Here is a 24,872-nt window from a genome sequence, read left to right as displayed (position 1 = left end):
GGCACTGTTGGGGCACGTTCCCCATGGCCTGGCTCTGGTGACCCCAGCAGTCGCATTTTCCCGACTGTTGCCAGCAAAGGTTGCCAACCTTCAGCGCAACTTAACCTCCAGGGAACGGAACGGACTTCCGTCAGGCGGGTGCCAGACGTTGACGGCCCATGGTTCGTTCGGAGCGGAGAGCGACGTTGCAATTCGACGCTCAAGTTCTCAACCCGTTTCTCCTTTGGTCGGTGGCTTCTGCGTTGGGACGACGAGTCGGCAAAAACTCGAGGAGCTTCAACCCCCTCACCCCCGAAGCAAGGGCCTTAAAACTCCACGGGCTAATTCTCAAAAGCCCCAAGCTCAATAATCCATCAATGAATCTATGCACCCGTCAATCAGTCTATCAATCAGTCCATCGATTAATCCAAAACCTTGATTTATTACCGGGGCGAAGGCCCGGTGAGACGGACGTCTCTCTTCTGCGCGAAGCAAGACGTGGGGTTAAACAAAACAAAATCCGGAGAGCCTCACTGAGTCTCAATACTCTTTTTTTTCCCACGATGGTCCAACGAGTGTTTTGCTCGCCTGCGGGACTCGCTGCATAAACCTACCACACGAGGGATTTCGCCGAATCAATGAAGCTGTAGGGCCACATTAATAGAGACGGGTTTTTTTGTTGTTGTTTTAATATGTTTTCGTGAGGTCATTGGTGACCGGGCTGAGACCATCGCCGTCACAATGCTTGAGAAACCCGGGTTTTAATTGCAATCCGCTGTCTGGATTTGAGCCCAGAATCTTAAGGGATGCCATCTAACTCTGACCCACCTGCCCGCTAACCCACCCACTTGCTGTGCTGCCGCGTTCCAATTGTTGCTCTGCTGGTCGCCGTCTAATCGTGTCCGTCCCGAATGACCACGCGCCTATGTCCAGAATCACCCCGGAAAGCGCCCAGACCTGGTAGGAATCCGAGAAGCTAAGCCCGCGTATAAATTATTATCACGATCATGTCGACTTGTGTTTTCCTATGAGAACTGCGATCTCCACGGTGCAAAGAGAGAGAGCATTGATTGGTTGATTGACTCGAGCAAGCCTGAGACGCGAGTACTCGGTGGGACGCGGGTTCTCAGTGTGACGTGGGTCCTCGGTGAGATGCAGGTGACTCGGGGGGACGTGGGTACTCACGAAGAGATCGGCGCCGTAGAACGCGTCCTGGTACACAACTCTGTGCGGCGGCGTGGGCGGCAGCGGTGGTGATGGTGGTGGTGGCGCAGAGAGCCACGTGGAGTCCCACGGTAGTAGTAGTAGTCGTAATAATATAGATAACAATGATAATTATAATAATAAATAATGGTGGTGGTGAGATAAATGATGGTGGTGGCGATAATGATGGTGATAACAACGATGGTGGTGATAATGACAGTAATGATGGTGATGATGAGAATAACAATCATTATGATGAGAGTAATAATCATGATGAGAGAAATGATGATGGTAAGAGTGATAATGATGTAATGATGATGGTAATGATGATAATGGTGGAGATAAATAATAATCACGAGATAATGATGTGGGAAATATAGTAAATAAGTAAAATAAAAATGAATAATTGCAAAATAAATAAAAGTAACAATGAGATCATGAGAATAACGATTATGAATTAATGGAAAAATTAAGATAATCAAAAGGAAATAGAGAAATAACAATTAGTTCAATTTCATTGAAGTATACAACATCGCCACTTGGGCTTGGCGTGGTGCTGGCCACCCACCCCTCGTGTGCATTTCTGGCATTCATAGGTGCTCGCTAACAGCACTTGCCCCAACAGTTTGTTACAGGCTACACGGGGGATCTTTGTCTTTGTCTCTTTGCCCCGTGTAGCGGTTAGCGCGCTGCACTAAAAAAACCCGGTGACCCGAGTTCGATTCCCGCTCACGGCCAACACCAGTGACGATTATCTGAACCCGTCCTGGGCCTCCCCTAAGTCGACTCAGCCTGAAATGTGTACCTGGTGAGGTGTGTAAACATCCCCACAAGCGAGACAAAGGCGGCCGGGCGTGGTTGCTGGCCGCCCACCCCCTCGTGTGCCGTGCCAGCCTTCATAGGTGCTCGCTAACAGCACTTGCCCCTACCGTCTGTCACGGCTATCCGGGGTATTTTTGTCTTCGTGCTAACTCATGGCGTGGGAGGGCGGTGGGAGTGTGGGATGGGGGAAGATGGGTGGGAGGGAGAAGTCAGGGAGAGGGGAGGGAGAGTGAGACGAAGGGAGATGGGGGGGAAGGGAATGAAGGGAGCTGGGAGGGAGTGAGATGGGACGCAGGGAGACGGGAAGGAGGAGGGTGACACCGCGAGTAACGCAGTCGCCGTCATTAGGGCTCATCTCTACGTCTTAACGCGGGCGGCATCGTGACAGCTCCTTACTGAGCTCCTCCGTCTCCGGATCGCCCCCCTCCAGCCTCCCCGCACGCCCCCAGGGCTCCCGTCTGTTTTTATACAGTTCCTGGAAAATCTCCCAGCCACGCATCTCGGTTGGATTTTCCATTTTTCCATTCCCCCAGTGCCCCAAATTGCTTATTTCCCGACAAAAAAATATTATTATTTTTTTAGCCCCCGCTCCTCCCCTCCAGCTTGTTTAAGCATTTCGTGTCGAGTCATGTTGTTGGTGCGCGAGTTGCGGCTGATGTCTGACATGCGGATTGCTACATCACACGGCGCGCATCGCCGTGGCCTTAAACGCCGGGCCTCCTCCGTGATCCCGAGTGCCGTGGTGGGTGCGTCACGCGGACGTGTGAGTTGCGGGGAGCAGCAGTGCGGCGGATTGACGCCGCCTTACGCTGCAAACCCGGCGACCCGAGCACGATTTGCCGCTCGCGGCCCACGCCAGTAACAATTATCCGAGCTGGTCCCGCGTCTACCTATAGGTCGACTCAGCCTCAAATTGGCGATGGGAGGCAAAGGCGGTCGGGCGTGGTGCTACCCAACCAACCCCTGACGTGGGTCGTGCCGACCTTCATAGTTGCTTGCTAACAGCACTTGCCCCAAACATATGTGAAGGCTATGCGGGGGATTTTTGTCTTGTGTGCGGGTGTGTGTGTGAGGATGACCCTAATGGGGCTGCTGTGCCTCAAGTGTTGCAAGAAGAAAGACTTGCAGAGCCCCAATGTGGTTTCAGGCAGATGCCTGAAACCACACAGGCGCCATATCTTGTCAGTTTGCTACAGCAGAGGGGTAGGGAATTTCAACGGGGCCTACATCTCTGCGTCATTGACCCCGTCAAGGCCTGTGATAGCACGCATATGTCTGGGCTGTGGGTTATTATTCGCGCTTTCGGGGGTCTCTGACTCTCTGCTCACAATAATTCAGGACTCTCATCATGGTGGGCAGGTCCGGGTAAACTGCGTGGCCTGGAGTCAGAGCCATTCTCTGATCACTTTGGGATCAGACAGCCAGGCGCCTTTGGCTCCGATATTATTGAATATAAATTTGGCGCATTGTCCGAGAGGCTTTCCATGACTATAGAGAGGGATTTCCATTTGGTATAGATACAACGGACCCCTCTAAAGGAACATCTGCGCTGGTTTCAAACATTGAGGCCAATCAGGCTGGCCTGCCTATGATCCATCGTCGGTTTAACTAGGCTATATTGTGTGAGAAGGTCACTTGAAAGATCTGGACACATTCCCATTGCTGAATTCATTTGGCAGGCAAGTCTACGTTGGCTGGGTTATGCAGCCTGCATACCCAGCCAAAGCATGCCCAAGCAGCTTCTGTTTGGCCGGATAGATGGGGCTAAACGAGCGTGGCATGTGCTGGAGAAGAGATCGGCGAATGTGGTGCAGAGCTGAGTGGACTTGCTGATGACCGGTAAGAGTGGTGTCAAATATGTCACTGTGGAAGAGGCTCGTGAAAGACGCTACTGGGTGGTTGGAGGCAGACGCCCTCCAGCAACAACGGAGGGCACAGGAGCGACGCTCACAACAACGAGCAGAGCTCCGAGCAGCTAAACGCTAACAAGTTGATACCGTACGGAGCACAGGTGGTGCATCGGCCAGTCATATGTCAGTGGACCCATGGCACTTGGGTCTGCCCCGTGACCTCCTGCCAGCGGGCGTTCGACATTTCACGTGGCCTTAACGTGCACATAGCCTGGCACAAGCGGCGTGGTGACGTCACCGCCACTTAGTGGACGAATGGCGGTTGTTGTTGTGTATGAGATTGTGTCTGATAGTGTGTGCATGTGATTGTCTTATTATGTGCGTGTGATTGTGTCTGATTGTGCGTGTGATTCTTTCTTATTGTGTGTGTGATTGTGTTTGCGATTGCGTCTGATTGTGTGTGTATTATTGTGATTGTGTCTGTGTGTATGATTGTGTGTGTGTTTGCTTGTGTGTGTGATTGTGGCTGATTGTGTGTGCGTTATTGTGTATGATTGTGTTTGTGTGTGTTATTGTGTGTGCGTGATTGTGTTTGATTGTGTGTTTGATTGTGTTTGATTGTGTGTGATTGTCTGAGTGTGTGTTTGATTGTGTGTGTGTGATTGTGTGTGTATGATTGTGCGTGTGATTGTGTGTGATTGTCTGAGTGATTGTGTGTGTGATTGTGTGTATGATTGTGTGTGATTGTCTGAGTTATTGTGTGTGTGATTGTGTGTATGATTGTGTGTATGATTGTGTGTGTGTGAGATTGTGTTTGAGTGTGTGTATGATTGTCTCAGTGTGTGTGTGATTGTGTGTGTGATTGTGTGTGATTGTGTGTGATTGTGTGTGTGTGATTGTGTTTGAGTGTGTGTATGATTGTCTCAGTGTGTGTGTGATTGTGTGTGTGATTGTGTGTGTGTGAGATTGTGTTTGAGTGTGTGTATGATTGTCTCAGTGTGTGTGTGATTGTGTGTATGATTGTGTGTGTGTGAGATTGTGTTTGAGTGTGTGTATGATTGTCTCAGTGTGTGTGTGATTGTGTGTGTGATTGTCTCAGTGTGTGTGTGATTGTGTGTGTGATTGTCTCAGTGTGTGTGTGATTGTGTGTGTGATTGTGCGTGTGATTGTGCGTGTGATTGTGTGCACGCACCCCCCGTAGGCGGGTGGCAGTGTGGCTGTGGGGGTGGCGGCCCTCAGGGTGTTGTAGAAGCCGCCCCGTCCTCGCCCGCGCACGTGCGCGCCCCGGTAGGCGGCAGCCGCCGTCCCCGCCGTGACCGCGTACGGGAGCCCGGCTGCACGCGCACGCACAAAAGACAAAGACAAAGAGCCCCCATTTAGCCTTAACAGACTGTAGGGGCAAGTGCTGTTAGCGAGCACCTGTGAAGGCAGTCGCGGCACACGAAGAGGCGGGTGGCCAGCAACACGCCTTTGTCTCCCCAGTGGTGATGCTTATACCACACAGATATAATCATCGTGATCATCATCATCATCAACAACAACAGTCGCGGTGACGTCACCACGGCGCTTGTGTCAGGCAAGGTGCACTTCGAGACCACGTGCAGTGTCGAGAGGATGCAATCACCACCACCACCGTGTGTATGTATGTTGAACTTCTTTCGCACCGTACGTCGCCAGCCGTGCTACAATCGGAGGTGCACTCATCATCATCATAATCAACATCATCATCATCATCCACGCGTGGAAAGTACACGAGTCGTCCTCACGTGACCGCGGGGGAACGCAAGGTGATTCCTCGCGTGGTCCGCGTGCGACCTCCACTACGGCGCGGGGGGCACGTGGGTGACCCCCCCCCGGCACTCGCCGGCGCTCCGAAGCCAACGTCCAGGTCAATCCCAGCACAGGCATCGAGGAGTCGTAGTCTCTGGGACCTAAAATCGTCCCAGGCGTCTTGCGAACACGCCGGGGGCCCTAATTGTCGCGCCATCTCAGTCGCCCGTTTGGGTTGGGTCCAGAACAACGAAATGGGCCGGTGATGAAGAATCTTTGCGGCTGCCGAATATGGAGACTTGATGCCAACTGAGAGCAATGAAGCGTACACATGATATGTAATAAAATATTACAATAACAAAAAATTTGCAAACAATATTCCAATATATTTAATATACAAAAAAAGGATTTTTTTTTTTTACTCTGATCACATTTACAATTTACCCATACGGACCGGCCCACCGGGTATTTGCCCGGACCGCTGCCCTTGTGGGCCAGCCCTGGACTGGTCTCTGCTGCTCAGAGGCGGGCGACGGTGGCGCGTCTGCTACTGCACGTGACTGCCAGCACTGTGGAAATAGCAGCGAGGATTGGTGTGGATCACCGGGCGAATGTTGCGAAACTCCCACTTACTTCCCGTGAGCATCGAGCAGGAGCCGTGCCCCTGGCTCGCCGGTAGAAAAGGCAGAGCAGCAAGTGGACTAATCGCCATCTGTTTTTATCTGTACGGGGGATACAGCGTTGTGCCCTCGCGCGTGGCGTGGGTTTGCAATTGGTGCTCCGGTTTCATTCCACGTGGTAAAATAAACACACACTCGTCGTTAATTGGCGGAAAAATATCTTGCAAATGAAAAACAATGTAGCTTCAGAACCCTCCTGAGAAAAGAGTCCTACGGCTCAGTGTGGCTCTCTCTACCCCTTGCAGCACGGAAGAGGTAGAGAGAGAGCGAGGTGGTATGCTGCGATAGAAGCCAGGGTCCTCCACGTAGCCTCACGACCCCCGTCTCCATGGCGCACAGAACACAAGCAACGATAAGTGCACCCCCCCCTCCACTCACCCCCCACCATCTCGCCCCCCCCACCACCACACACCACACACGCATTCCCCGTGTTGTTGTTGTTGTTGTTGACCAACTCGAGTCGTCCATCATCTCGCGTAGTCGAGGGTACTCGGGAAGAGTCGAGTTGGTTTCCCATGGAAACGGAGTGCGCGTCGATCAGGTCAAATGCGTTCAGCGAGTGGGTCGGGGGGCTGGAGGGGGGGGGGGCACGAGGTGGGGCTGGGGGGAGGGTGGGGGGGGGTGAGTGGGGGGGGGGGGTCAGCCAGTTACACGCCCACCCGCACACATCTGCCCCCCCCCCCCACACACAAGTGAAACTCCCCCATGTAGCCTTTAACAGGCTGTTGAGGCGAGTGCTTGCTAGCCCAGCACGTATACACAGACGCAAAGATAAAGATCCCCCGTATAGCCTTCGCAGAGTGTTGGGGCAAGTGCTGTTAGCGAGCACCTATGAAGGTCGGAACGACACACGAGGGGGTACTGGCCAACACCACGTCCGACCGCCTTTGTCTCCCCAGCGCTGATGTTTACGCAACACACCAGGTACTCATTTGAGATTGAGTCGACCGAGGGGAGAGACCCAGGACCGGTTCACATAATCGTCACTGGTGTTGGCCGTGAGCGGGAATCGGTGGCTGGGTTAGTAGTGGAGCGCAGCGCTCACCGCTACACTACCACTCCCCCACACGAACACACACTAACACCCACTCACCGGCTCATTCTCTCTCTCACACTCACACACACTCACACACTCACACACACTCACACACACACTCACACACTCACACACACTCACACACACACTCACACACTCAAACACACACTCACACACACTAACACCCACTCACCGGCTCATTCTCACACACACTCACACAAACTCACACACACACTCACTCATACACTCACACAAACTCACACACACACTCACACACACTCACTCACACACACATTCACTCACACACTCACACACTCACTCACACACTCACACACACACTCACACACTCACACACAAAGACAAAGATCCCCCGTATAGCCTGAACAGACTGTAAGGGCAAGTGCTGTTAGCGAGCACCTATGAAGGCCGGAACGGTACACGAGGGGGTGGGTGGCCAGCACCACGCCCGACCGCCTTTGTCTCCCTAGTGGCGATGTTTACACACCGCACCAGGTACTCATTTAAGGCTGAGTCGACTCACACACACACTCACACACACTAACACCCACTCACCGGCTCATTCTCACACTCACACACACATTATGCACGCAGCACAAAGATCACTCAACGTGCATCCTCCTATGTCGTTGGGGCAAATGCAGCGAGCGAGGGCTACTTTCAAGGCGGACAGGATGCGGTTAGCGAGCACCTCTCTACTGGGCAGAACTCAACGGCGTGTGCGCACTGGTGGCAACCATCATTAGGCTCTCTCTGCCAGACACGGCCCCCCCCCTTCTCCAAACCCGGGTCGGGATTTAGCGGCGCGCGTTTTTTGGTGGCGCATTAGGCGATGATTTGGCCAGCGTCGACTCGTATTATTGGCGCATCGACAGCACTCACATTCTGGCAGCGTTAAGCGGAGGAAATAACACAACGCCCATTCATTATTCCTCACCCCCTCCTCCCACTATTAGGGTTATTATTATTATTTTTTTAGGCTGACCAGAAGAAAATAAAACATAAAATAAGGAAAGTGTAGAAAGTCACAGTGGTAGTTTTTTTTTTTTATGAAGATTTAGGCCCCATAACGACTCCCAATTTACACGAAACCCAACTCACACCTTCTCCAGATTTACTGCCGACCTTCAACAAGATGCGGGTCCTGGGTCCCGGCAGGGCGATGGGGAGAGAAGGGGGGGGGGGCAGGAACCCACAGGCTCCCCCTCGCCCCGCCACCCGCAGTATGAATGGAGCCACGGGGCCATAACTCGGCCTGGAGTTGACAGCGCCCCGGGCGATCGCCGATGTGGAATTTGGAGCTCACTTCCTCCTCCACCTCGTAGCCCTCCCTCACCTATGACTAAGATAACGAACGGTGGCATAGGCGCAGCCCTGCAAATGCTCGACCGCTGGCGGAAAAAAATAGCCTCGCTTGAGATAGCGCGAGAGAGTCCTTCTTAGAAGGTGTTTGGCCTACTCGTCCACGCGAGCTTGGTGAATGGCAGAGAGTGGCCAGGGCCGGTTCAGATTTCACTGGCCACTGATGTCTGCCGTAGCTGGGAATCGATCTCGGGCGGTGGCCGGGGCTCGTTGCACGGTGCGCTAATATCCCCATCGCCGAAGACGTGGACACTTTCTTTACGTCCACACAGACGGGTTCACGGACACACTCGCCGCTGGTGCGACCGTCTCCGGCCCACCTCGCAAATATCTGCGTGGTCCACTGGCCCTTTGCGTCCCAAAGCGCGAGACAGCCGCGTGCGTGGGTCTCACATGAACCTGCGCGTCTATTCCTGGCTCCGTCTGCCCCGGTCTCCCCGGTCTTCCATCCTATGCCTGGTCTCCACTCGGCTCTGCTGGGGCCGGGCCTAGCAATTACATCAGCGTCGCAACGAATGCGAGATGGAAACGTCTTGGCCACTTACGTCAACCGTGACCTTAATCATTGCCCCACACAGACCACCACAACCCCTCCCCCCCCAACTGCCCCCCCCCCTTTCCTCGGACATCCCCGAACCATCGCCACAAACTGTGGCTATCGGCGAGGAAGGAGGAGGAGGAGGTGGTGGCTGTGAGCTCCATCACGAGACATCACGGCAGCCCAGCTCTGGCTCAAGATTACGCTGGCTGGAGCGAGCGAACGTAGCTATAGGCAAAGACAAATATTGCTGGCATAGCCTCCACAGGCTGTTGGGGCAAGTGCGGATAGCTTGGGGGGTATAGATTATATACGAGTGGGTGCACCAAGGAGTGGTGTGGCCGGAACCATCGACCTGCCGCCTTTGTGCTGGTATTAACAATGCAGCACCAGGCATGTGTGTGTCCGGCCCTATTATCAACCGACTGCTGCATGAAGGACTGACCAAGCTGTTTGGGTTGTGGAGGTCCTTTGACCATATTTCACCGCTTAGGTTCAGTGCGGGGTTGGTGATGGCGTAGCGTCATGAAGATTGGCGCATAGTGCAGTATAAAAATGCATTGCTGGTGGTGATGGGTGGTGGTGACGGTGGTGATTGCAGTCATGGGCGGAGGTGATGGTGGTGATGGTGGTAGTGATGAGCGCTGGTTGTCGAGATAGCTGGTGGTGGTGAGTGGCGACGGTGTTAGGTGAGTGCAGAATGTGGAGCGAGGTGGGTGGGGGGTGGATGTATCCCATTCGATCCAAGTGATGGGTGGAGGTCGTGATGGTTGTTGGTGGGTGGTTGCAGTGATAGGTGGCCGTGGCGGTGGGGATGCGGCGGCGGTGGTGTAGAAATCTTCGGCGCCTATCTGGAGCGGACGAGAGGGACACAGATAGCGAGCGAGCTAGAGAGAGACGGGGGGGACGGGGGTGGCGAGCGTTGATCTCCCTCGCCTCGTCTGCTGACGCCAGCGCTTTGTGTCTCGGGGATTACGTGAGCGGCGGCGCGCGCGATGCGTGGGCGACACGCGGGGAGGGACCCAGGGCTCGCCGCGTGGGGTCCGCGCAAACCGCTGACGCCGCCGCCGCCGCCGCCGCCGCTGCTGCTGCCGCTGCTCGCCCACGGATTTAACTCGCTTAGCGTGAGGCGCTCACGACGTGATCGGACTGACAACGGGGCGCGCTTCGACGGGCCGCCCCCCCCCACCACCCGCGCGGGGCTCCCCGCGCGCGCGCGTGTGTGTGTGTGTCGATGTGTGTGTGTGTGTCTGTGTGTGTGTGTGAGTCGATGTGTGTGTGTGTGTGTCGATGTGTGTGTGTGTCGATGTGTGTATGTGTGTGTGTGAGTCGATGTGTGTGTGTGTTGATGTGTGTGTGTCGATGTGTGTGTGTGTGTGAGTCGATGTGTGTGTGTGTGTTGATGTGTGTATGTGTGTCGATGTGTGTGTGTGTGTTGATGTGTGTGTGTGTGTCGATGTGTGTGTGTGTGTGTGTCGATGTGTGTGTGTGTGTCGATGTGTGTGTGTGTGTGAGAGTCGATGTGTGTGTGTGTCGATGTGTGTGTGTGTGTGAGTCGATGTGTGTGTGTGTTTGTCGATGTGTGTGTGTGTGAGTCGATGTGTGTGTGTGAGTCGATGTGTGTGTGTGTGAGTCGATGTGTGTGTGAGTCGATGTGTGTGTGTGTGAGTCGATGTGTGCGTGTGTGTGAGTCGATGTGTGTGTGTGTGTGAGGAGCTGTAGTGTAGCGGTTAGAGCGCTGCGCTACGAAGCTAGCCACCCGAGTTCGATTCCCGCTCACGGACAAAATCAGTGGCGATTATCTGGACCGGTACTGGGCCTCCTCTAGGTCGACTCAGCCTCAAATGAGTACCTGGTGCGGTGTGTAAATATCGCCACTGGGGAGGCAAAGGCGGCCGGGCGTGGTGCTGGGCACCCACCCCCTCGTGCGCCGTTCTGGCCTTCATAGGTGCTCGCTAACAACCCTTGCCCCAACAGTCTGTTAACGGCTATCCGGGGGATCTTTATCCAAATGTGTGTGTGTGTGAACGCGTGCATGTGTGTGTCTACGTGTCACTGCGATTGTGTAAGTGTACGCGTGCGTGCACGTCTTACGAGCAAACAAGGCAATTGCACGAATTGCCCCGGCAAATCATATCACAGAGACGGAGGTCCTAATTTCTCCAGCGCCCTCCGCTTTCTATTTCAGCAATGCGCGGTCTGTGAGTGTCTGCGCTTGTGTGTGCGTGCGCGTGTATGTGAGTGTGTGTGCGCGTGTGTGTGTGTGCGCGTGTGTGTGCGTGTGTGTGTGCGTGTGTGTGTGCGCGTGTGTGTGGGCGCGTGTGGGCGCGTGTGTGTGCGCGTGTGTTTGCGCGCGTGTGTGTGCGCGCGTGTGTGTGTGTGTGCGCGTGTGTGTGTGCGCGCGTGTGTGTGCGTGTGTGTGTGTGCGTGTGTGTGCGCATAGAATTCGCGTTGCACGGGTATCGGTCGTGCGTCGGTTAGCGCACTGCGCCACGAACCTGACGACTCGAGTTCCATTCCCGCTCACGACTAACAACGGTGGTGGTGGCGATTACATCCCTGTCAACCCCTCACCAGTCCCGACCTTATTACAGACAAATTCAGACCTTATTGGTCACCCCGTGATCCCTTATAAATCTCAACGTTCAACCTACAAAGTCCCATCACAAGGGAAAAACACAAACAAATAGACAATACAAAAATAGTTTTTGCTCGTCTTGAAACGGCTGTACGCCGTATGGATCCGACAACTCAATTTCCTGTACAAGAATACGGGGTAAACTGCATGCGTTGACAGGTATGCGAATATTTTAACCGGTCTTGAGTCTCCCCTAGGTCGTCCCAAACTTAAATGAGTACCTGGTGCGATGTGCACTTGCCATAACAGTCGTGTGAAGGCTACACGTGGGTATCTTTGTCTTTGGTCAGAGGTGTGCGTGCATATGGAACCCACGTGTGTGTAACTCGATTGTGTGCCGTCTGCTGCGCGGTGGTACGTCAAAGATTCCGTTCGCGTGAGTAGGTTCGTTGTGTGCCGGTGTTATGGTGCAATTTTGCCAATATGTGAACTCTGAACGGCAATCATCCCCCCCCCCCACCTACTGCAAAAACTTTGTCAGGACCCTCTTGAAAAAAAGTCATGAGCACCTATGACGCCCTTATGAAGCACCAAGGCGTAGAGTGGGGACAGCACCACTCCCGGACGACTTCGTGTCCCTCGGCGTCGATGCTTACACACCGTAGCAGCAACTAATTTAGGGCTAAGCTGACCTATGGAAGGTCAGGGACCGGTTCAGATTTTCCGCCACTGATGGTAGCCGTGGCCGGCAATATAATTCAGGGCGCTGGGTCTACAACGCAGAGCGCTTAACCACTACACTTGAGCTTCCCATTCACATAAAGACAAAGATCCCCCGTATAGTCTGAACATACTGTTGGGGCAAGTGCTGTTAGCGGGCACCTATGAAGGCCGGCACGGCACACGAGGGGGTGGGTGGCCAACACCACGCCCGACCGCTTTTGTCTCCCCAATGGCGATATTTGCACCACCGAACCAGGTACTCATTTGAGGCTGAGTCAACCTAGGGGAAACCCAGGAGCGGTTCATATGAATCGTCACTGGCGTTGGCCCTGAGCGAGAACTGAACTCGGGTCGCCGGGTCCGTAGCGCAGCGCGCTAACCGCTGCACCACCGCTCCCCACGAGGACTCAAACAGACACACACACACACGCGTCCGCTTCAGACGCTCGGATTTGGAATGGATTTAACATTTCAAAGGGGATGCAAAGATGGGCTTGCAGAGGGAGAATGGAGGAGGGGGGAGGGGGGCGTGCTGAGTGTGGAAACTGGGATATTTCCCGACGTGGATCACCCACGGGAACAGGGAGGAAGACAAAGACGGCTGTGCGTGTTTCTGGCCACTCCATCCCGCTTTGTGCTCCGTAGTGCGAGCCACACCCAACGCTCTCACGCGCCGCGCCCGACTTATAATAGGTGCTCGCAAAAAGCACTTGCCCCCCCGCCCCAACAGTTTGTTAAAGGGCAGCTACACGGGGGATCTTTGTCTTTGCCTGCGCGTGATCGAGTAGGACGCGCCCTTCACTGTCAACGCGAGTGATGACAACGGCGTGACTTTGCCGCGAACACAGCCCGGGTCTCAGCACCCCCCCCCCCCCGCTGGGGTCTAACCCCCCCCCTTCCCCTACCCCCCCCCCCCCCCCGGGGTCTCAACTCTCCCTCCCGGGGTCTAACCCCCCCCCTTCCCTTCCCCCTCCCCCCCGGGATCTCAACTCTCCCTCCCGGAGTCTAACCCCCCCACATTCCCCTCCTCCCCCGGGGTCTCAACCCTCCCCAGAGGTCTCAACCACCTCCCTCTCCTCCTGCCCCTACTGGGGTCTCACCCCCCCCCCCTATCCTTCCCCCTGCCCATCACCGACACCCGCGGGTTCTCAAACCCCCCCCCCCCACCACCCGCCCTTGGAGACTCAACCCCCCCCCCCCCACCACCCCTAACCACGTGGGGGTCAAGACCCCTGGCCGAATGGACCAGCGAACTTCGACCCTCAATGTCACTCGCCACGCCGCGTTAGGGTCACAACTAAGTAAGGAAGCGAACGGCGTTAAAGGCGCAGCCCTGCAACAGCTCGCTCACTCGCGCCGCTGCTGGCGGAAGAGCCGAGGGAGCCCCCCGGGGAACACTTCTGCGGAAGGGGGTACTTGGCCTACTCTTCCACGCTGGCCAGTGCACCTCGGAGAGAAGTGAGAGTACCCACATTTCCCCCCGCCCCCCACCACGCAAGACGACCTACCAATCGATTACACTGCTGTTCTACCCAGGGAGATGGAATTGAACCGGCGACTTCTGGATTGTAAGTCCAGCGCGCTTGCACAATCCCGATACTCGGAAGCCAACTGGAGCTATGAACTTTTAAATCTTGATTTGAAAACTAATTTCTATACAACCGCTTTGTGTGTGTGTGTATTTAGTTCAGTGCCCTTCCTCCCGCGCCACCGATTATGACCACCGGTGGCTATGCACGGTGCGAAAGAAGTTCAGCGCGCGGTGCAATACCACGGCACCGCTGTGGTAGCGTCCCTCGTCGGTGCCCGCGGCTCACAGAGTCGCGAACTAACGAATGACGACCACCGCGAAGCGACGCCGGGGGTTGAGTTGCATCCGCGGTGTCGTCCTATTGTACAGATCGCCTCTCGCAACCGCCGGTGGACCACAGACGCAGCTGGAAGGCAGCAGCAGCAGCGGCATTATGGCAGTGACCCGGCGCTAGGAGCAATTGCCCAAGCTCGGCGTTCCTCTGTGTGTGTGTGTATATAATGAGATAATAATTATTTTTATTATTTATTTTTACCTACGTGACTTTACCGAAAAAACCTAAGAGTATGAATCCTTGCAGTCGCGAAAGCTTCAAATCTAGAATGAGAGTTCACCCACGTGGGAAGAGCCCGGAGCACTCGGAGAGGGGGCAACACGCTATCCCCACACAGCAGGGACCGACGGAGATTAGTCGGCACTTTGTTTTGCAAGCCATTGTTATAAGGCCGCCTTCTCGTTGCAACATTCGCGTGCGGTGAACCACCAACCCTCGCTGCTGCTGCAGCTGCCGCCACCACCGCAGCATCTCCACGAGAACGGGGGGGGGGGGGGTGGGGGGTATGTAGCGACGACGAGATTATAATAACATTGAGGATGTGAGTGGAGCGAGGCGACCTCGTGAGATGGGACAAGGAGGGAGCTGTCTTTCCCCGGGAGTTTGTAATGAACGACGAGAGCCGCTCGCATCCGCGACGACAACAACAACAACAAAAACAAACAATAAACAACAATAAACAACAACAACCAACCAAAACAACAACAACAACGGCACCCGCCTCTCCACGGTGGCTCACGGACCAGGCGACCATGGCTGTCGATGATGATGATGACAGTAAGCCTACACATAACGGATAACTAGACATTGGCACTAACCCAGCCATAGCGACACTAGCTCAGTAACCACTCGTATCTATCCCGAGCCATAGTCGCAGTGGCCAACGAGCCACTGTCATTAGCCCGAGATCTAACCACACTATCTAACTAGATGCTGTCATTAGCCATAGTCAAACTAGCTAACTAAACACTGGCATTAGCCCTAGCCATAGCCACACTAGTTCACTAGCCACTGGTATTCGCTCTAACTATACTAGCTAACTCAACACTGGCATTAGCCCTAGACATATTCACACTAGCTAACTAGACATCGGAATTAACTCCAGTCATATCCACACTCGCTAACTAGCCCTGGTAGTTCACTAGCTACTGGTATTAGCTTTAACTATACTAGCTAACCAGACACTGGTATTCGCTCTAACCATAAACCATCCCGCAAACTCCAGTCATCCTCGCAGTGGCTTGTGGCTACCATCGAACAAAAACGGCGGTCACCGCATCGCGCGGCGCTTTCAGATGCGCTTCTGCGGCCGTCTGGAACGCTCTTCCCTTCCGATGTTAGGAATCCACCGGAGCGATGCATTTTAAAATCGAGATTGAAAACGCATTTTCTTGACAACTGCTTTTTGTGTTTAGTTTGGTGTCCTTCCCCCGCACCTCCGATTATCACGGTTGGCTACGTACGGTGCGAAAGATGTTCAACGTACATCTCCTGTTTACAGGCCTGCAGAGCCAGTGGTGAAACATTCCACATTCCTATGGCGGGGAAGAGTGGATCCAAAAGACAACTACCATTGACTTCCCCGAAATGTGGTACTCATTTTATTGACCACGGAAGAAGGAGTTGTGATGGGGCTGAGTCAACACCCCTCCTCCAATCCCCCTCCCCGGCCCCACCATCACCCAAACCATGGATTTAAATTCACAGCCTTCCGAGTTGCTCGCTCCGAAAACCCAGAGCCTGTGCCTCGCTACCTTTTACACAATCACAATTGGCGTAATTTTTCGATTTAAAGCTTTCGTGACTGCAGGGATTCATCTTCTTAGTTCTTTCGGTAAAGTCACGTAGAAGGGAAGTAATAAAATAATAAAAATAAAACATAATAAAATAAAATAATTCTCACGACGTTTCGGCTACAACGCAAGCAGCCGTCTTCAGGTGAAGAATGAGACAATGCCAAGCTAGGAGCTTATATATAAGCTGCGTTGGAGGTGGAGGAAAGAGCGCCTTAACAAAAGAATGTGCATATGAAGAGGAATTTAGCATATTCATGGAAAATGCGTAGGAGGTGGGCGGGGGGGTTTCAAAGTCATATTATGCCCATGCATTATGCAGGATCAACAGCACCAAGGGGGGGTGCAGGGATTAGCAGTAACAAAGGAAATGAATGTTAATGATATGTAGCTGCAGTTACTCAACCACCACGTAGAAAACTAAAGTATAAACTACATAAAAAACTAAAGTATAAATAGCATAGCACCATCAGTATACTTACTATACTCTACACTAAGCTGAGTTACTAACAGCAAGTAATACATTACAATTCTACGTCGTAAAAATTATATAATATGCTTCCATCTAAACTTTATTCTATTGCATCACACGAGCATATACACCAAGGTTCCTGTACCTGATACCATCGCAATCATTGAAGACTTGGTTCATCATGGACTGAATGCTGGGGTACCCCCCCTGGTGAGACACTGCTTAACCAATACATACTTCACCTGGAATGAAACTTTCTACAAGCAAACTGAGGGCACCCCAATGGGCTCCCCCCTATCTCCGGTTGTAGCCAACATCTTCATGGAGAAATTTGAGACGGACGCCATCCAGACTGCCACTCTACGCCCGACCTTATGGAAGAGGTACGTAGACGACACTTTTGTCATCTGGCCACATGGCCGTGCTGCTCTAGACCAATTTCTCGACCACATCAACTCCATACACCCAGCCATCAGATTCACCATGGAAGTCGAAAAAGATGGCAAGCTACCCTTTTTGGATGTCCTAATCAAAAGGAGACCTGATGGTTCAATGAGCCACTCTGTCTACAGGAAAGCCACCCATACGGATGCTTATCTAAAACCGGATTCCCACCACCATCCATCCCAGAAGAATTCCCTCATCAAGACTCTATATCATAGAGCCCAATGCATCTCCGACCATGAACACATTGCCAGTGAACTCAAACACGTACGCCAAGCTCTTAAGGTTAATGGTTACTCCGACTACACAATCCGCAAAGCCATCACTCCAACCATCAAGAAGGATCCTGTTGAGGAGCCTTTCAAGACCATCACCTTACCCTACATTGCTGGGGTCACAAAAAAGATCTCCAAAATCCTGATTAAACACAAGATCCAGGTCCGATTCAACACAGTACATAAAATCCGTGATCTGGTACCGTCTGTAAAAGATGTGGTTCCAGACATACAGTACCCTGGCGTCTACAAACTAAGTTGCCTCTGTGGTAGCAGTTACATTGGGGAAACCAAACGACATGTCTCGGACCGCATCCGTGAACATAAAGCTGACCTGAAACACGGTAGGACAAACACCTCAGCCGTGGCAGATCACTGTTACAACTCAGTGGGCTCACATGATATTGACTTCTCCAAGACAGAGGTTCTCTGCAAGCCATCTGGCTATCATGAGAGATTCGTTCATGAGGCGATCCACATATACAAACACAGAGACAATTTTAACCGAGAAGATGGATTCTGGCTTAGCAATCATTGGAAGGACGTAATAAACCATTTCGACACACATTAGGGTGGGTAGAATAATACATAGTGTTATATTAAATGTATAAGATATAGGTTGGTTTACAGCAATACAGTATATAATTTAATGTTGGCAGTATATAGTACGGTATATGCTCGTGTGATGCAATAGAATAAAGTTTAGATGGAAGCATATTATATAATTTTTACGACGTAGAATTGTAATGTATTACTTGCTGTTAGTAACTCAGCTTAGTGTAGAGTATAGTAAGTATACTGATGGTGCTATGCTATTTATACTTTAGTTTTTTATGTAGTTTATACTTTAGTTTTCTACGTGGTGGTTGAGTAACTGCAGCTACATATCATTAACATTCATTTCCTTTGTTACTGCTAATCCCTGCACCCCCCCTTGGTGCTGTTGATCCTGCATAATGCATGGGCATAATATGACTTTGAAACCCCCCCGCCCACCTCCTACGCATTTTCCATGAATATGCTAAATTCCTCTTCATATGCACATTCTTTTGTTAAGGCGCTCTTTCCTCCACCTCCAACGCAGCTTATATAAGCTCCTAGCTTGGCATTGTCTCATTCTTCACCTGAAGACGGCTGCTTGCGTTGTAGCCGAAACGTCGTGAGAATTATTTTATTTTATTATGTTTTATTTTTATTATTTTATTACTTCCCTTCTACGTGACTTTACCGAAAGAACTAAGAAGATGAATTGGCGTAATCCTTGCCCCTTTTTGTTGTCGTTGTTGCTGTTGCTGTTTTTGTTGTTGTTTCCCTTCCCCGAGTTTAAAAAACGCGCGGTGTTTTCACCGCGTGTCCGTCCGTCCGTGCGTGCGCGCGCGCGCGTGTGTAAGCCTCAAGTCAGCAGAAAAACAAAACAACTGAACAAAAAACCGGCAGCCAGATCAATTTTATAAGAAAGCCACACAGTACATTAAGGCATTAAAGCGATTGCCTTCCCGCTGTCCGTGGCCCGACGTCGTCCGTTGACTTTTTCTGTGAAGGAATGAAGTGGGTGGGGGAAGGGGGGGGGGCTTTTACTTCGCTGTGTCAGCGAATTCGGATGCCAAAGCCGCCGTGGTCTGGCGCTCGTTTCCATTAGCGCGCACATGGGCGGAGTACTCACTACTACTACCACCACCACCACCCACCACCACCACCACCAACAACTACCACCACCAACTTCTACTACTACTACTATCACCACCACCAACCATCAACTACCACCACCATCACCACCACCAACCAAACAACCACCACCACCACCAACCACCACCACCACCACCAACCACCACCACCAACCACCACCAACCACTCCACAACAGCAACACGCACACTGCTCTACACAACCGCTGCACCATCACGACATCGCACAACTGCATCACAACAATGCCACAACAGCATCACAACAGCGCGACCATCGCCCAACGCACCACAACACCACAATCACACCATCCCAAAACCACCCCACAACCTCACAGAACCTCCACCACGCCACAACCACACACAACCTGATCTCCACTGCCACAACCACACACAACCTCCACCACGCCACAACCACACACAACCTGATCTCCACCACCCCACCAAGCACCCCACTTAACCGACAATCACGAACCACGGAGGCTCCGGCGAGGAGATTTCGGAAGGTAAAAGGCGCAGTCCTGCAATTGCTCGCCCATGCCACTGCTGGCGTAAGGGGCCTCCCACTGGAGGGAGCCCTTAAGCGCCCCCCCTCCCCCCCCCCCCCCACTGGAGGATGGATTTTGACAAGAATAAACACTCGGAGCGAGCAGTCTGCACTCTGCTCAGAGACCTCCCCTCCCACCAACGCACCGACCACCCCCCCCCCCCACCACGAGCCGCTCGAGGCTTGGTGCAGCCTGCGACGTCTTGCGCCAGGGACCGCGAGTCGTTGGTAAAACGCTTTCATCTTGTTTTGTTCCTTTTGGCTAAATCGCGTGGAACATCGCCAGACCAATGCGGTTTTGGCAGTGCCTTTCAACGTCATGCGAACGTGATCAATTGAGTGACGTTTCTCAAAATTAGATTCATCATCATCATCATCATCATCGAATCTGTCAATTATGAGAGCGAAAAAAACCCATCGTAACAATGACAACCACCGACCAATCATCATCAACAATATCATCTCGCTGCCAACTCAAATCTCGACCCCCCCCCATTATCGTATCGCGCTGCCGCTGCTGCTACTGCCACAATCCTCGAATCTCACCCAGATCCGGAAGAACGCTGCTGCTACTGCTGCTACTGCTGCGCGAACAGAGTGGAGCCAAGTGGTCTTCCAGAGAAACAAAAAACCGCCTCGTTCAGGACCCCAACATCATTGCACCCCTCTACTCGCTTCGAAAGTCCTCCTCGGAGCGACCGGTATGACAATCGACCTCCTCAGGACATCACCAGCAGGTCGACGGGCACCACATCGCCTTCGTACGTGGCCCGATCGTGGCCACGCAAGCCACACGATGGACTATATATAGAGTAAACCCTGCAGACACACAGACGTGCATAGGTGCACATGGAAATGCATAGACGCCAGAGACCCATAGAGATAGACAAAGACCCATAGAGATACTTAGTGTAATTCTAGATTTGAAGCTTTCGTGACTGCAAGGATTCATGCTCTTAGGTTTTTTCGGTAAAGTCACGTAGGTGAAAAATAAATAATAAAAATAATAGAAATAATAATAGAAATAAAATAATAAATCACGACGTTTCGGAGGCAACACAAGTCTCCGTCATCAGGTGGGACCGTCACAGCTAAATTTACTGTTTAAAGTGAGATACAGTAAAGTTAGCTGTGACGAGAGTATACTTAGTGTACATAGACTCATCGAGATACAATGCGACGCTTTAAGACGCATTAAAGATAAGTCACAATCGTGAGGTTGTGGCCATGCAACCCAAACTGTGGATCATACAGTGAAGCAGAATCAGCATATGTATTTATACTGGAAGAATCCGATGAACTATTAAGCTCTTTTTCACAGATGCCCAGGAGGGGCGGGTCAGAACGTTACAACAAAACAACAATACAAACGTACGATTGTAGTGCAAAGTATAGCAAAGGTGCGCCAATCGCTAAACAAATCTATACAAAATAAGCTAAACACATTTTTAAAAATATTATAAAACCACTGTAGTTTACACTTCTTCAATGGAGGAGGAGAAGGAACAGCAACACCACACGAACTCACTCTCCTGAAGCCCTCTCGTCGTGACCAGCAGCAACAGAAGACCTCCAGGCCGACATTCAGCTCGTGAACGTTTGGTTGTCATCGTGCGCAATGATCGAACGGCGTGGAGGCCGTAAAACCACGCGTTCCAAGCAGCAACAACAACAACAGCAGAAGCAACTCACAGACACGTGTCCACAAAGCACTGCGCCTGTGTGCATTATGCAAAAAGCAATCAGCAATTCCTGAAGAAGCGCATTAACCTAACAAGACGAGACGACCACTCGGCACATATTCAGGAAATACAGATGGATGTTATTTTTGCAAAATACACGGAGGCTGAGAGTACTTTCATGGTTATCATCATCATCAGTCGCAGCCGCAGCAGCAGCAGTTACTGTCTTTCCACTGCTGAATGAAGCTTCCGCACATGCCGTTTCAAACGTCTCACGGCACATCGGTGAGGGTGCGGGTGAGATGGTGAGCGGCTCACCTGCATATATCTCTGGGCCGTAGACCGCACTCACCACTGGGTTCAGCTTCCAGCCTGCGGGTCACAGGACACGCGCGGTGTCATCCACACGAGCAACATCGGCCCACGTGTACAGGGTGGGGAGGGGAGGGGGGTTCTCTACTGTCGAGTGTGCAGGCGGTGCCACTGCACCGGGCTGTGGGGGCGGGACACGGGGGAGTGGGGGGAGGGTAAAGAAGGAATGTGGGTGTGCACGTCGGAAGGTTTTAGGTCGACTCAACCTCGACAGAGTACCCACTGCGATGTGTAGTAAACATCGCCACTGGGGAGACAAATGCGGCCGAGAGTGTTGTTTGGCCACCCACCCCCTCGTGTGCAGTGCAGGCCCTTGATTAGGTGTTCGATAATTGAACACTCGACTCAACAGTCTGTTAAGTACATTCGGGGGGACCTTTGTCTTTGCATTAGGATCAGGTCAGGAGGTCAGGGGTTTGCGGGTCGCGTGCGATATTTGCCGCGGGGTGGTGAGCCGTTGGGAGCACAGCGGATCGGTGAGCGCATTTGTCTCCACCGAATGCATTGCCCGTTTAAAATAAACTAAGGAATTGGGCCAAGCATCTCGCAATGGAGCAAGACCCTTTGGGCGATCCACTACTGGGATGAGGATCTCATTGCGGGGGAGGCAGGGACGGTTATTTGACCATACTTCACCACGCTGGTCCATCGCTGGTTGGTGATTAACTAATGACTGGATGACTATTCAGTGCGATTATTCACCCCTTGACACGGCCTGCCCTGGTTACCTTGAGACTCATCGGGACTCGGATTAACCGAGCGGTGCAGGTGAATAACGCGAGTGATTCCCTATTGTTTCTCACCCCCCGCGATGTATTTCCTAACTCCCGAGATGGTAATTCCCTCGCCTCGTCTACAAGGTGTTCGTAGGTTCAATCCCGACCCTGACGCCTGCTGTACATTTGAAGTTTGCGGTGTCTCTCTCTCCCCGCGGTCGCGTGGATTTTTCTCCGGGTCCTCCGGTTTTCCCCTCCACATTGATGATCAACATCACGCGTTTAGAGTCGTTGGCTGCTCTAAATTTTCACTTGATGATCAACCAACTTCGTCGAACAATAATGTGTGGCCAGGCCGCTTTACGAAAAAGAGCATTTATAGCTCAGTGGGCCTTACCTGGTAAAATGAAAAAACAACAATATTTTATTGCTTAGTACGTCTCTGTGTGTTTCTTTGCGGAACGATGTCCGACGTTTCGCACCATTCACGCGCAAGTCGCGATGCTTCCACGGGAACTGAATGCAGTTGTCTCGTAAGGGGCCGTGTACACGGCATGGAAGTGGTCGTCAGCTGTTCGCAGCTCAACAGGCGGTGCGACGCATCACAAGGCGGCGTGTCGAGAGGGAACAGCCCGCAGGGAAGGAGTCATCATAGAACTACTTCCGAGACGAATACCTTCGAGTGACCCTCGTACTCTCGCCTGCTCCGCAGAGACGAGAATTTGGTTGTCACGCGGCGAGTCAGATTTGTGCCGCTGAATAAGCTCCCGGCACTCGGCGCGAAAAGTCGGACAACAGGGCCGAATGCGATGACGCAGAGGAGCCGTTCACGGCGCCGCCGTGAGGAGCTACGCAGTTCGCATTGGAGAGATTTGCCGCGCCTCGATCAGTGGGGTGTGGGGGGAGGGGGCAGGGGGAGGGAGGAGGGGAGGGGTAGAGGGGGATTGCCGGCGAGGGAATCGGGGGCGGGTGAGACGTGGAGGCCACCCCCCCCCACACTCAGGTGGAGGTAGCCCCCGGTCAGGGGTAGCGCCCCCCCCCCCCAATGCCCCCACGCCACCCCATCCACCCCACCCCTCGCCCCCTTCCCCCCCCACCCCTCCCCCCGAGGGCGCCATAAATTTCCCGAGGGGGGAGGAATTATTAATTGCAAAATGTTAGATGATTTCTTGTGCCGAGGTGACTCACTTTACAACCCTTCTCATTACCGGACTCGCAGCCTCCCCCTGGGCGCGCCCCCCTTGAATGTCCTCCACCCTGACCGCCCCCTCTCCCCCCCCCAGGAAGCAGCCCCCCCCTCAACTCCCCCCCCCCCCTCCACCCTCACCATCACCCCACTACCCAAGCCCACGATCCTCACGAACCTCTTCACATCCCACCCACAAAGCCCCCCCACCCACCCTCCCCTCGTTATTGATTTGGTCAGGACCGAGGGCTCGTCAGGCGAATCGACGGCTGCCCCCCGCCCCTCCCCTCCCCCCCCCCAACCCCTCCCACCCCGGTCCCGTCCCGACAGCCCTGCCATTAAGCCCATGCCGAGCTGATGAATTTCGCCCGCATTCAAAGCTCCATTAACGTCCCCTCAATTAGCTGGCGGGTTCGAGGGATCGCGGCTGATCGATGGTGCAGGCCCCCCCCCCCCTCCTGTGAGCGTCGCCATCTCTCAGCATCAGTCCTACAGGATCGGTGTGCCCCCCCCCGCCCCCCGATCTCCCTGCCACCCCCCCCCCACACCTTCGCTGCTCCCACAACAATCGTCTCCTGCCTGGCCGCAGCAGCGGCGCATGATGCATCAGGCGCGCAGCGGCGCGGCACCCGCGGCTGTTGGCGGTCACGCAAATTACGCACGCGGGGACCGGGCAACGCGTGCCGCGGAATCAGCCCTCGTCACGACGCCGCCTCCTCCTCATCTTCCTCCTCCTCCTCTTTCTTCTACAACGTGTCCACCTCCTCTTTCCCACTTCATCCTCCACCCCCTATCTTTCCTTCACCTCCTCTTCCTCCTCCTCCTCCTCCTCCGATTCTTTCTCCGCCTTATCCTCTTCCCGCTCCCTCCTTCCGCACCCTCTCTCATTCTCCCCGCCCCCTCCCCCCCCCATTTTCTCAGCCTTTCCCTCCTCTGCCTGAGCCTATTCCTCCTTTGCCTCATCCCCTTCATCATCACCGTCCTCACCCTTCCCCTCCTTCACCGCCCCTACTCCCTCCTCCTCCGCCATACGCACATCGCGATGCGCTGAGCTCGAACACAGCTCCCGCAGTCGCCCGCCAGCAGTGCGCGGCGAAAAGCTTGACGGGAGGAGTTGTTCAACGCGCAGGAAAAAGCCCCACGCGGGCAAACCTCGCTTGCATTGTGGAGGCAGTGTTGGATGTGAACGTGAGCCTCGAGGCACGGGGAAGGGATCGCGCAGTGGGGAAGAGGATGGGGGGTGGGGTGGGGGGAAGTGTGCGCGATGACCTCAGTGACGCC

General features: G+C 53.3%; 1 protein-coding gene across 2 annotated transcripts in view; it reads right to left on the bottom strand.

Moving 5' to 3' along the window:
- The window catches only part of LOC133353550 (RNA binding protein fox-1 homolog 3-like), a 185,716-nt gene that overhangs the window by 18,120 nt on the left and 142,724 nt on the right, over window positions 1-24,872 (bottom strand). For both annotated transcript variants that reach the window (XM_061569870.1, XM_061569871.1), the window contains exons 7-9: window positions 21,636-21,689; window positions 5,047-5,188; window positions 1,165-1,204 (exon numbers count right to left, since the gene is read on the bottom strand). In XM_061569870.1, the coding sequence (XP_061425854.1) occupies window positions 1,165-1,204; window positions 5,047-5,188; window positions 21,636-21,689 (236 nt within the window). The remainder of the gene's footprint in view (window positions 1-1,164; window positions 1,205-5,046; window positions 5,189-21,635; window positions 21,690-24,872) is intronic.

Source organism: Lethenteron reissneri, chromosome 44 (genome assembly GCF_015708825.2).
Source record: "Lethenteron reissneri isolate LAM-NWPU_2019-01 chromosome 44, ASM1570882v1, whole genome shotgun sequence".
Lineage (NCBI taxonomy): Eukaryota > Metazoa > Chordata > Hyperoartia > Petromyzontiformes > Petromyzontidae > Lethenteron > Lethenteron reissneri.
This window is presented reverse-complemented; position numbering and strand designations above follow the sequence as displayed.